The sequence below is a fragment of the Nyctibius grandis genome, chromosome 3, assembly GCF_013368605.1.
Source record: "Nyctibius grandis isolate bNycGra1 chromosome 3, bNycGra1.pri, whole genome shotgun sequence".
NCBI classification, from domain to species: Eukaryota; Metazoa; Chordata; class Aves; order Nyctibiiformes; family Nyctibiidae; genus Nyctibius; species Nyctibius grandis.
Genome location: NC_090660.1, coordinates 94,971,369 through 94,983,935, shown reverse-complemented (window position 1 = coordinate 94,983,935; position 12,567 = coordinate 94,971,369). Strand labels below are relative to the sequence as shown.

The 12,567-nt window shown below is 36.4% G+C and overlaps 1 protein-coding gene across 1 annotated transcript in view; it reads right to left on the bottom strand.

Annotated features, from left to right (window-relative positions):
* Positions 1-12,567, bottom strand: part of LRP12 (LDL receptor related protein 12) — a 53,769-nt gene that overhangs the window by 21,888 nt on the left and 19,314 nt on the right. The window contains exon 2 of the mRNA XM_068396144.1: positions 1,730-1,786. Coding sequence (XP_068252245.1) covers positions 1,730-1,786 — 57 coding nt within the window. The remainder of the gene's footprint in view (positions 1-1,729; positions 1,787-12,567) is intronic.

The window sequence follows — 12,567 nt, the reverse complement described above, 5'->3', positions numbered from 1 at the left end:
ACACGCTTTCTTCAGGTTTTCATTAACAGACCAGCCCCATCCCCATTATCTCAAAATTTTCCAGTGAAGAATTTTCACTTTATATTAAGATAGAAACTTTAAGAGTATGATATTTATTTTTCCCTGGTGGAAAGCTATTTTAGAACATAGGACTGTCAGAACTGCTTATATATATTTTTTTTTAATTTATTTTTAAATGGAAGTCCTTACTGGCTCTTTCTTCTCAGTAGTTAAAGGTCTGTCTACCAGCTGCTGTTATCTTGTGTAGAAAGTACATTGTGTTCTCCTCTTCTTGGCACTGCCTGTTCAAGCATGCTGGCCAAAGTACTGAAAGCAGAGTCAAAAATTCCATTCACCTCTTGCCCAGCAGATGCTTTTCTGTCTGTATTGCAACCTGTGACATGACTGTCACAGTAAACAAAGGGGTGAAGAGTTCTTAAAACATATCCTGAAAGCTGCATAGCTAGACTTTAGGCTGTGTATCTCATACAATCCAATTCCAGCAACAATTGTTCCAACAGTGGCAAGTATCTGTGCTATTATTTACAGAAAGCCATAAATATACTATATATGAGACTTGGTGCACTACTACTGTTGAAAAGCAACAACATTCTTCATGATGCAGCACAAGAATGGATAGCAAAGATCTTCTATAATTAAACTTTTGACAGTCTTTGAGTGGCAAACAATGAAAGGGAAAAAGAAGTAGTATGGTGTAAGACACCATCCACTGACCATACTTTTATCCAAAAACTTAACCATGTGCACAAGTAGCAATGTAATGTTTGAAGCAATTCTGCAAGGGTAACTACAGCGAGATGTGCAAGCTGTTGTCAAAAAGTGCGAATTTGCATTTTGACTCTTATTTTAGGAGAAGGTTGTGAAAATCAGTTTGATTTCCAGGGATTAGTGGCAGCTTCCTATGGAAAGAATGAGGCTTGTATTCTTCTGCCTACTGAAGAACAGTGTTTACCTCCCCCCATTTGCACATATTCTGAGTATCTGTGTCACAAAACACGACCAGCAGCTTCGCTGACACTGCTTAACATCTGAAGAACAAAGACTACACACTGGTATTGCCTAATGCCTTCATGGACATACAGTCACATCACTAACATGGAATAGTCCCAACCGCAGCTGCTGCCCAGAAGAGGCCTAAGACTGATTTACTGGAAGAGAACATAGCAAACCTTTGAGCAACGTGTGCTGCTTTTATACCCCACATTCTCCCAGCATCTCATCAGTTTCTCAGTTTCATGAGTTCTAAAATTCTTTTTTTCTTGTATTAAGGAAACTGTGCAGTCAAGTGTACAGTAGTTTCAGTTACTGCTTCAATCTAATCAGGTGAAACGCAGAACTCCTGGATTTATACTATTTGATAGTAGCAGTGTCCAAAATTACATTTCAATAAATTTAATTTCACAAAAACTTTACTGTGGAAAGAAAATATCAATTCAACTTAAACCAACTTTTCTCTTAGTTCAATGTTTGCATGGAAAAATAATTAAGCAGTCCACTTCGAAAGGCATAATCTGTTCATGAGCATGCAGGTATCAATTTTATCTTATGAGAATTTTTCCATGTTCCAGTTGCTTCATTCCTTATTACATGCTGCAAAAGGCAGTAATAATTTTTATAGCCAAATATCTCTTCATAAGATACCAGGTGGCTTTCAATATTTACTATTTAAGTCATGCATGAAATTTAAACATTACAAAAAATGACTTACCCGTTGACACTCCTGAAATATGCACATTTTCAGAATGTTCTGCAAGAGCACCATTTCCTAAAATTAAACATAATGAATAAGCTAATTTCCAAGATAAAATTTGTAAAAATTCTTCAGATACCTTTTACAGAACAGAAAGAACAAAACTGAAGTTATTTTAATTAATATTAAACATTAAAGGTCCTGTGTTCATTTTATGATACAATTTAGAGAAAAGCTAGAGAAAGAAGTTACTATACAGTGAAAATAAAAAACAAGCATCGTTAGTGTACTAGGAACAATTAAATACACTAGAAAGTTAAGGAATGAGAGACTGATATCAGCGAAGAATTTTGAGAAAGTTCAGGCATTTTAGACGGTAGACTTCGCATGATTTTGCGTCAAATGCTATTTTCTTTCCAAGAAAGGTTTATTTCAATGCATCTTCTATATCTCCTCCTGGATCAAGATTTGTAAGTAAATGCTATGCAAATAAAGATATCCAGGGAAGACATCCAGCTATCCAGAAAGATGTTTAGATATAACCAGGAACTAGCTACTTTCACAAGTAACTCCCCATCAATGTTCATTAAAACTAAGTATACTTGCAAAGATAAGCAACGAGACCAATGAGGTGATCAAGAATTACAGACAAAAAAGCTGCTCCCTCCAAATCTCATACTACTTTGTAGTCCTCCAAAGTAAAAGAAGTCTGCTAAAGTGAATATGTTCGCTGACAGGTGGTAGCCCTGCTACATGATGTGACAGATCAAGTTGTATTTGTGCACGTTTCTCCCACTGAACAGCTCTCATTCTCCTCTCCTTTATTCAACATCTTTTCTTTTAACCTTTACAACAAATTTTTAATAAAATCTTCCAGGCATTTTGGGAGGAGAGAGCTACTTTCATAAATAAGCTCCTCTGAACACTGACAGTGAATCTAAAATGTAAAATACATCACTAAGCAAACTGTAAAACCACGACCTTAATCCCCTCAAAGTTTTGTAATATTGAAGATTTGCCATGTCACACAGATTTTCATACATGTGAATTCATTGTTCTACCAGCACTGCAATGTAAGTGTGATATGTTTGGGTAATAAGAACCTTAAATACATGAAGAAAACTTAAATTCCTTTTATACCAAGCTTAAAGACTGTTAGACTCGACCTAGAACATATACACCTAAGCAAACATCTCAATGCTCCTCCATTGCAGTGGTTACAAATAAAATGTTTCAGAAATTGCTCCCAGAGTTGACACCAAATGCACAAAGACATCATTTTTTACTTCCTGAAGAGACAATACAGTTAGAAACATAATGAACAGAATTTGCAGAAAAACAGCAAGTCTAATTTTTCTTTAAAAAAAAAATAAATAATTCTTGGACTCTTAAAAGTGACATGGTCCCCAAAATTTTTAATGTACTAATTTCGCTGCATATATTTACATACCAAAAAAATTCCACGCTGTAACAATTCCCCTCAGCGCTCAAAAGACAAGAAGTATATTAAAATAAAAACTATTTCAAATACTGTATTAGTGAGCAACTATTTTCAAAAGTAAAATATACCTATAAGTTTTAAAAAGCTATTCTCCAAATAATTTATCTACTTTGCATATAAACTGACATGCTAAGGACATTTTGTGGCTCTGATTTCATGTCTTCAGTAACACTTAGCTCTAAATTTACAAAATAAACACCATCTTTGCTGTGAAGTGATTTTACTTGTAACTGAAGAACAGAAGAACATTTCTGACTGTCTTGTTTGCTATTATTTCCATCAACATAAGGAAAACATTAACACATTTCAAGACCTCTTGTTTTAAGCTAAAAATAGTTTACTGGTATTTCATCTTTCAAATCACAGTAGGGATTATTCACCATTTTTGTATTTTCAAAAAGTGGTTATTAGCACATACAACTAGATCTGTAGTTACTGAACACTGAAAATGAACAGCATGACCAAAAAGAAGGAATTCACAAAGATTTAGAAATATGAAAAACCCCTAAGTAACCACATTGAAGACAGTCAGTATCTAGGCATTCCAGTGATTCCCCCAGAATGTGAATTACAAAGAAGCAGCCTATACATAAAGACCAGGAAAACAAAAACCCCAGAATTTTAATGAAATCTGTTCTGATAAAAATAAAATAACAAAACACGAAAATACTGACATAACACTGAAGTGATGGAAAGAAAAGCAACGTATATATAAAAAATTGACAAAAACTATAAATCAGGAATAATGAGAAGCATACTAAAATGAGAACTCGCATCCAAGTCCTGTACATATCGACTTAGAATTAATGGGTTAAATTAAGAAGAAAACTTAAGTCAATATGCAAAAATGGAATGCTTTAATATTTTTCATCTAAATATGCTTTATGATCTAACAATTAATCTCTTGACACAAAGTGATGTCACATTTATTGTCAAACTAACTTCAGTGATTAGTCAGAAGAAGCACTTATGTGTGATGATGAAGCCTCAACTCATACCTAAGTACTATAATATCAAAATAAGGTGTTTTTTTAAGATTATTCCTTCCCAACAATCCTTCATTACATGAAAGATGAATCTTAGAAACCTTGCAGATTATTACTTCCTTTTTTATTGGAAACTGTCACTGAAATGGAGTGTGTTCAGATGCCATTTAAGCATTACTAACTGCTGACACCTTTATTAAATTTTTAGGCAATGATCCTTATATGATCTCAACAGTTATGTCACATGGTTCCATATAAACTGAGCCCACTAGAATATCAATATATCAGAAAACAGATCAGTAATTTCCATTAAGATATGGGAACATAATTATCTCTGAAATTCCTGTTAGTCTATCCACTTAATACAGCAGAGTATGAGTATATAAAAAAAATTCTTAGGTCACCAGTAAGCTTTCATTTCTTGATGTTTTAAAGAAAGATTTACTATTCATTCCCATTTGAACCCGAAGCTTTAAACTGAAACAGGTGCCACCTAATTTGAACCTGAAGCTTTAAACTGAAACAGGTGCCACCTAACAAAACTTGACACAAAGTTTGCCCAGACCAGTTACAGGAGCTGCCAGTTAAGTACGCGTGACAGCACAGCACTGGAAGACACACACCGAGGAGCTCCTGCATGAATCCATTCTGCCTGCAAGAAACCACGTTTGTTTTTGAAAAACTGACATCTTCCATCACTTTTTTTTTTGGTAACTTCTTTAAAAAAATCACTTGTTTAACCAGGACTATACCCATCTCCTTCATATAATTTTGTAAATACTTATGACAAATGGACCGCTTATTTTAAGTGGTATTAAACAGAAATGTATGTCAACTTCAGTCCTGCAGCTTAAGACAGTCAGCAACTGCATTTAAGTTAAAAAACTCAAATGGACAAGGCTCAAGATAAAAAACAAGCTTTTACTACGTTTTTTCTAAAAAAAAAAAAAAAAAAAAAATCAAAATAGAATCTTTGGTGAATAGGATACAAGATATGCTAAACTACTGGTAACCTGTGGGTTAAAAAAAGGCATGGAAAGTACTTTTAACGGCTATTTAAGTGCACAAGTTTGTTGCCAGCACTGCTGGTAACATCTCTAAAGATTCCTTGACTGCAATAAAAGAAAAAAAATCATCCAATTGGTTATTAAATGAGTTAGACTCTTTATAGTGAGTTTACAGTATGGAACAATCTCCAATTTCTGAGGTACCTTTCTGTCTTGAACAACTTTAAAAATCTCTTAAATGTTTGAAGTATGATTACAGTCAAAGTTGGTCACTGATTCTGACAGACTCATCCATAAAATTTTACTTTATTTTCACAGCACAAAGCCAGTCCCTCTGACCTTCATCCGTTTTTTTCTATCCCACTCAAATCCTCTGAGTTGAGATGCTGTCTCATCTTAGGAGCAGGCAGAAACAGACAACAAGTAGTTCCATGAACACTTGAATTAATTCCTTTTGATTTGTGTCTCACAGCTGACTGACCACAGAAGCACTCAAGACAACACTAGCTTTGCCTTCAGGTTTTCCAGCAGTTGGGGCATTTCTCCCCTATCAGTCTATATGAAACTATGTTAAACACTCCCCACCTCACCCTGAAAAACCCAACACCCTCACACCATCACTTCTGAGCATCCCGGTCCAAAGAGTTGTGAGCGCTATACTGCTATGCAGAGTCCGGAGAGGAGAACAAAACTATGCAGAAGATAAAAACCATAGCCTTGGAAGGTATTTGCCTCACTAACATCTTCTGAGTTTCATCACAGATAGGAAAATAAACACAGGCCAGGGGAGTGGGGCTGGCAACACGGAAAACGTCGCAGCAGCAAACGCTCCAACCAAACTGCAGAGGAAATCTATAAGGGGAAAGGGTGGAAAAAACAATGCTTTCAACACTTGAAAAACATAACATGTTTGCAAAAAATAGCTGCCAAGTTCTATATATTTGAAACCCAGACAGTAGCAGTGATGTTCAGACTAATGCGGAGGCTAACCACAACACAGCAGCCTTCATTTTAGGATGCTACCCCCCTACATCCCTCCTTCCCCTTAGCCTGTGCAGCACAGTTCGCTCTCCAAATGGGATCAGTATCAGACTCAAAGGATTATCTGCAGATAACTTCAGAGCATAAAACTAAGCCTACAGTCCTGAAATGAACTTCTCCTTTAAATCATACTCAAATTCATGCAGTTTTCAAAAAGCATAGCCAAACAGACACCCTCCCCCAACAATTAGCTGTCTCTCTTCATCAAACCATTCAGATTAAACAAGACAAGCTTCTGCATTCCAGATATATGAACTTGGAGGTTTCAGACATAGAACAAGAAGTTTATCTAAATACTGATCTCTTTGAGATAGCAAATGATGACTCTTAAATGAAAACCCCATTTTAATTTCAATTTGACTAAAATTAGTAATACGAACTCACAGTGAAGTGATGAATATTGTAAAAGTGCACCTAAAAAATTTCATACATGCAACTTTGTCCAATGTGACTGTAAAATCAAACTTTATAACTTCAGTTTGGAAGAACATCATGTATCTTGGGACTCGGTTAAATCCAGATTGTGTTTTACAAATAAATTAACTTGACTGTTCAAATGAAAAACGAAAAGAAAAAGAAATCCATAGTGGCAAACAGCACATTTAAGTTACCTTTATTTTTGCTGTTAGACCAAGTAGTTACTGTCCACAAAAAAAAAAAAAAAAAATCACGCACACATATCTCCACTGAAGCTAAATTCTTCTATATCAAGATTAAGCCTCTGCCATTAGCTTTAACAGCCAAATTACAACCCCCCTATAAATAGAACTGTATAAATTGAGGAACTGCTGTAACTGAATGGCTACAAAGAGAGAGCTTTTTCTAAACTACCTTGAGTTAAAAGGTACTGTGCTGCATAATGAATGCCACATAAGCAGACCACAGTTATCAGGAACAAGATATCAACACCACTTCCTGTACATAACGTGTTTCCAAATACCCTTCATCATGGTACATGTTCAACTTGCTTTAGACAATGTACTTCATGACCAAACTTCCTTTCTTCATCCTACTCCCGAAATTCCTGTCCACTCTGTACCTTACAAAGGGTAAGCTTAACTTGTTTACACTGCCTCTCTTCAGCTCAAGTTACCTTGCATTAATCTGCACCAGAATTTGCTTATAACTGTCTAAGTGTGGATGATGCCACCAAAATAAGAATCTTACTATACACTTCCATGAACAAATTGGTGCTGCCTTACATATCACCCCACTAAAAAGCCAGTTAGCAATCGTCCTATGATGCCCTAGTCCAAAAATAGCAATAACTTTCTTGATCTAGAGATATGGGAGCAGAAAACATCCATGATGCCTCTGTGATATTCCAGCATGCTTCTTGGAAATGACCCCTTTTGCTAGCACATTTTGTGACAGTCCCAGCCAGTGGCCTTCCTACCCTTCCACCTCCTGCAAATACCTAAGCACAGTTGTGCAAAAACTAGCTCCACCTGAAGACACCCTGTGTCAGGCTGAACCACAGTCACGCTCGGCTGCTGAGTCCGTGGGAGAAAAATGCAAAGGCTAACTGCCTACCCGTCATACCGATGGTTAATCTAAGGTGAAGATGTTACAGCTCAGAGCAGAGTATGTGGGAGGAAAACAGGAAAACAAGTACCACCGCCCTCCTCCAGATAAACTAGATGATCTTTAAAGGTCCCTTCAACTCAAACCATTCTACGATAAAAACATTTGTTCAGTATGTAACCCAAAATACTATATTGAATTATTTACATGTAGGTCACATGCAGTTAATGAGTCAAAGAAAATAGGGAGGCTCCTCCTCACTCTTTTGGCTCATCATTTACAACCTCCTCATCTCCTGAATACTTTGCACCTATATTTGTTAAACGACTGTGCATTTAGAATCAAATGTATTAGCTGCAGGGATTTAATTCTGTAACAACAGCAAAGAGCTACATATCCATAGGTATCTGGCCACACTGTTGTCAAACTCTCCTGTACTGCAGGAGTAGTACACAGTAAATTGAGATTACGCAACTGAGAAAAAAAACAAACACTTTCCATAATCTCAAATTAACATGAGGGTACAAAAGGAACTAGACTTGGTTTTTCATCCTTTATAACCTAGAAAAGTCTCCGAGATTATGGTTTCTCCCGTACTTTATCTTCTATCTGTGCAAAAAGTGTTCTACCACTGCTGAACTGTATTCCAGAAATTCAGACTCTGCCTTCCTCAGAAGACAGGAACAGAACTACATGTGCAACTTCAACACTATAAGAGACAAGGAACTGAAAGTGAAGCAAACAAAAGAAAAAAAAGAGATCAGTCTAAGCATTTGAAACTTACCCTCCCAGAACAGTTCGTGAAATAAACAGTATTATTGCTACAGGAAATGCTTCAAATTAAGGTGCAGTGGAGCTCACAGTACACAGTCCACTGAAGCCAGGCAACATTTGTTATGTCTCTCTATTCAGCAACAAAGTGAAGCAGCAGTGCCATTCCCCGATTCCTACAGAAACCAGTCACAGCCTTTACAAGTGACACCATTTTATTATCTCCTGCCTTCTGATGGCTTAGTTTGCAATCACTGCATCCCTTTGATTAGAGATATGCACGAAATTGAATGAACACTTTTGTGCACCTATATGCATTTGGATTTACTACTCAAGATAAGATTCATGATCCAGTTCTCACATTTTCACGTCTTTATTATTCTGTTTTATATAGTGCATTGTATCTTTGACCAGAAGTTTTTGTCCTACACCCAACCGCTGCTTACTTCCTTGACAAAGGGCAACACATGCTTTTGCAATAAGTTTATATATTTAATGACAAAAGGCAATTAAAAAAGCATCATGAGAAGTGACAGTGTTGACTTTCAGGCATTAACTGATCAATAATCTCCAGTTTAGCTGAAGAATCTTTGCAAGAGTTATTGACAAATTTTGTACTATTTATTTTTAAATCAACAGTTTGGTGTTAACTAGTTATCTGCAGTTCTTTTCCATATTTCCTTAGGGTTAAGTACCAGAGTCAGAGGAAGTTCAGGTGCTCATTTGTAAAACAGCATTAAGCTGTGCAGCAAGATGTAAATTATCCTTCAGGTAAGGGAAGGATTAAATAACCACTTCTTTTAATATAAAATTACACATGCAATAGACAGAAACACTGAGAGAAAGCCTTACTGCTGTGCAGGCATCAGTCAGAATTCTCTAGTAAAGGCAAGCTGAGCAACAGTGACAAGATTTATTCCAAATCCCTATAACAGAAGAACATCTGCTACAAAGAAGATACAGTAAATATATCTAAAATTGCAAACAGTGAAAGCGAACGCTCACACAAAATGAGAAAGTGTTGTATACTCGAATACTACAATGCCGTAATTAATTTCTTTAATTAAGGGAAGAATAAAAATGACTGAGACGAAACTACACTGAAATAGTGGCTTATTTAAATGTATTTATGATAGAAAAGCAGGAAATAAGCACATAAAATTTCACTGTAAAAACAGATAAAGCACAGAATTTGTTTACAATACTCAATGCTGGTTTATGTAGTACCATTTTTATTTTAGACCAACTGTGATGTAACTTTATTTAGAAAACTAAGACGAGCTTGAGAATCAATTCTGCAATGGAATTGGTTTATGTAGGTTTTAGATTTTTATTTTTACTGTTTACAACAACCAATATCTACCATTTTGTGCTTAGAAAATTATTTCTTAGGTATAAAACAATGGGTATGGTGCTGCCAAAAGTCTGCACTGTACACTTAAAACGTCTTGTCCAACACTGCATTTTTGTATCACCCCCTCATTCTTATACTGTCCTTTCCTACTCACAGAGGAACTTTAAATGACATGTAGCTGCATGATACTTTTGAAAAACAGTCTTTTATTAATCTCTGGGTGAATAAAACACAGCCATGAAGTTTCTAAATCTACATTCACTGTACAGAGCCTAAACCCAAGGTTAATCAGTAGTTGAGTGAACAACAGCGCATACCTTTGTTCCTACAATCTTGATAACACTGACTTAAAAACCCCCAAAGAAAAAATATTCTACTAGTTTTACTTTCTTTAGCATTGTAACATTATTCCCCTCCACCAAAAAAAGTCTGCGTTTGTTCTTCAAAAACTATTAAAATAGGTACTCTAAAAATCAAAGTTTACTACATAAATAAACGCTTAGAATTTGAAGAATATATAATGATCAGATCATAACAGATCCATCAACTTCTCTGACAAAACATAAAATATCCTTTATTCCTGATAATTTTATGGTGCTAACTTGGGATTTGTCTACATTAGTATTGTATTTCAAGATAAGGAGCATGCTTCTGAATCTCCTGATCTGCTCTACTTCGTGTGCTTTGGTTCACAATATGCTGTAGCCTTGGAACCATCAAACCAGACTCGTTTTAGATGACGCTAATCTGGAAGACACACTCCTACTGGTAACGAGTACTCAGTCCTCTGGACCACGATAAAGCTAGTCCAAAGAAAAATCTTCAGAAATGTATACAGCACACCTTGCATCTTCAGCCTAACTTGTTTTACTCCACGAATCCTGTCCTGCCAGGCTGAGGGATGTGCCAACGCAGGGGCACCCACAGCTACCCAACATCTAAAGCGTGCTCTCTGCTCACCGCAGCTCCAGAGCTGCCAGGCAGGCTCCACCTCAACTTCAGGCATAAGCTTCAGAGTCTCCACAGTAATTTAGTGTGAGCAACGCAAGTTCTCTTTCTGGATTCATTAAGCACTGCATACATTATTCACCAATATTACAGCAATTGTGAATGCTGTTACAACACACAAAAGAAAACTTACAAAATTCTATATAATCTATAATCAGATGATAGCATAATGCAAATTTGACATAGATGCTGCCAGTCAGATTACGCTGGAGTACCCACACACAGCCCTCAGCACTACTGGGATACATCAAGTAAACATCTGGAAGATGCTTCAGTCTACAATGTGAGCTCTTGCATTCCTGCCCTATAGGTGTGGCTTCTCAGCCACTTTCCACTCTTCCTCCTCCCTTCTATAGGAAGGGACAGCTCTCCCTTGTTGCCAATCAAACTTACAAAGCAACCAGCAGTCTGTACTTGGCTGTGTTTAATGCAGGACAAACCTTTCCTCTGGGTGTACAGGCAAGAGAGACTGTCACAAGAGAGACCAGGAAACTCTTTTGAAAGAGATCTTTGCACACCAAATTAGCAAAATAACCCGAGGTTCCTTTATCCTAGGTTGCAAAAGAGAAGCTAGAGTAGTAACTACAGCAACTCTGATTTGATGCTGCAGGTGAAAAAAACCCCATGTGGTCTCACCTGTAAATCCCACACAATTTTTAATTGAGTCTATTGTCATTAAAATACACAATTTTAAATTAGTAACTAAACTAACTTGAGAAGGATTTTTGTGTGAAACTTTCAGGAAAAAAAAAAACAAACAGCTAAAGCTTCTCAGTGGTAGTTTGAAAAGGTGGGGACCGAAAAGAACCTGACTTTTTTTATTCTCACTCAAAAATTCCACCAACTATTTATAGACAGTTCTAATATACTTGGCAGCAACCAGTGGAAATTGGAAATCTAGCAGAGACACTGGCTCAGCTTCAACAAGATTCTTGATTTTAAGAACGTAAGTAGTTCTATTCATGTCAAACCCTGTACTTCTGCCCAGCCAGGTATAAAGGAAGTTACTTGACTGACCACTGCCTGCAAGTTGTAGGTATTCTCAGGTGGTAATCTGGTGCAGCATTTTGGATTAGACAGAGTAGAAAAAAAACAGATTACTAAACCCAATTAAACAGTTCAAACAGTGCATACGGTCTTCTAAATTACAGCTAAATCTCAAGTAACTTTAAAAAAAAAGATAAGGAAAACAAAGGAAAAGGGAGTAGACCAGAAACTAGCAGGGGGGGCAAGACAGAATATATTGCCTACCCATCCTTAAATGAACTATCTCCTTTGTAAGGCCTAGGTGCCTATTCTTAACTGATTAGACCCTATCATGAATATGAACTTAACAATTTGCCCTCCTACTGAAAACATTCCACTGCCATATTACTTCTAAACCTAGAAAAAGCCAAAGTTTCCAGCTATTTTAAAAAGTTATGCTTAAAATAGTAAAACTCAATTATTTTAACAAAGGACTGTTCAGAGCCTTTGTACATGTTCAACTGCAATAACTATTCTTTTCTTCTGAAATTCCACTTCAGATGCTAAAAGTATTTCACATTTGAGAAGTGTCAGACTAGGGGAAAATTCCGATGTGTGGGCTGCACAGTGCTTACACAGTAGGAGGAAGAGCATTTCAGATTTGATTCATACTCTTTACATGCTTCGTACTTTTATCT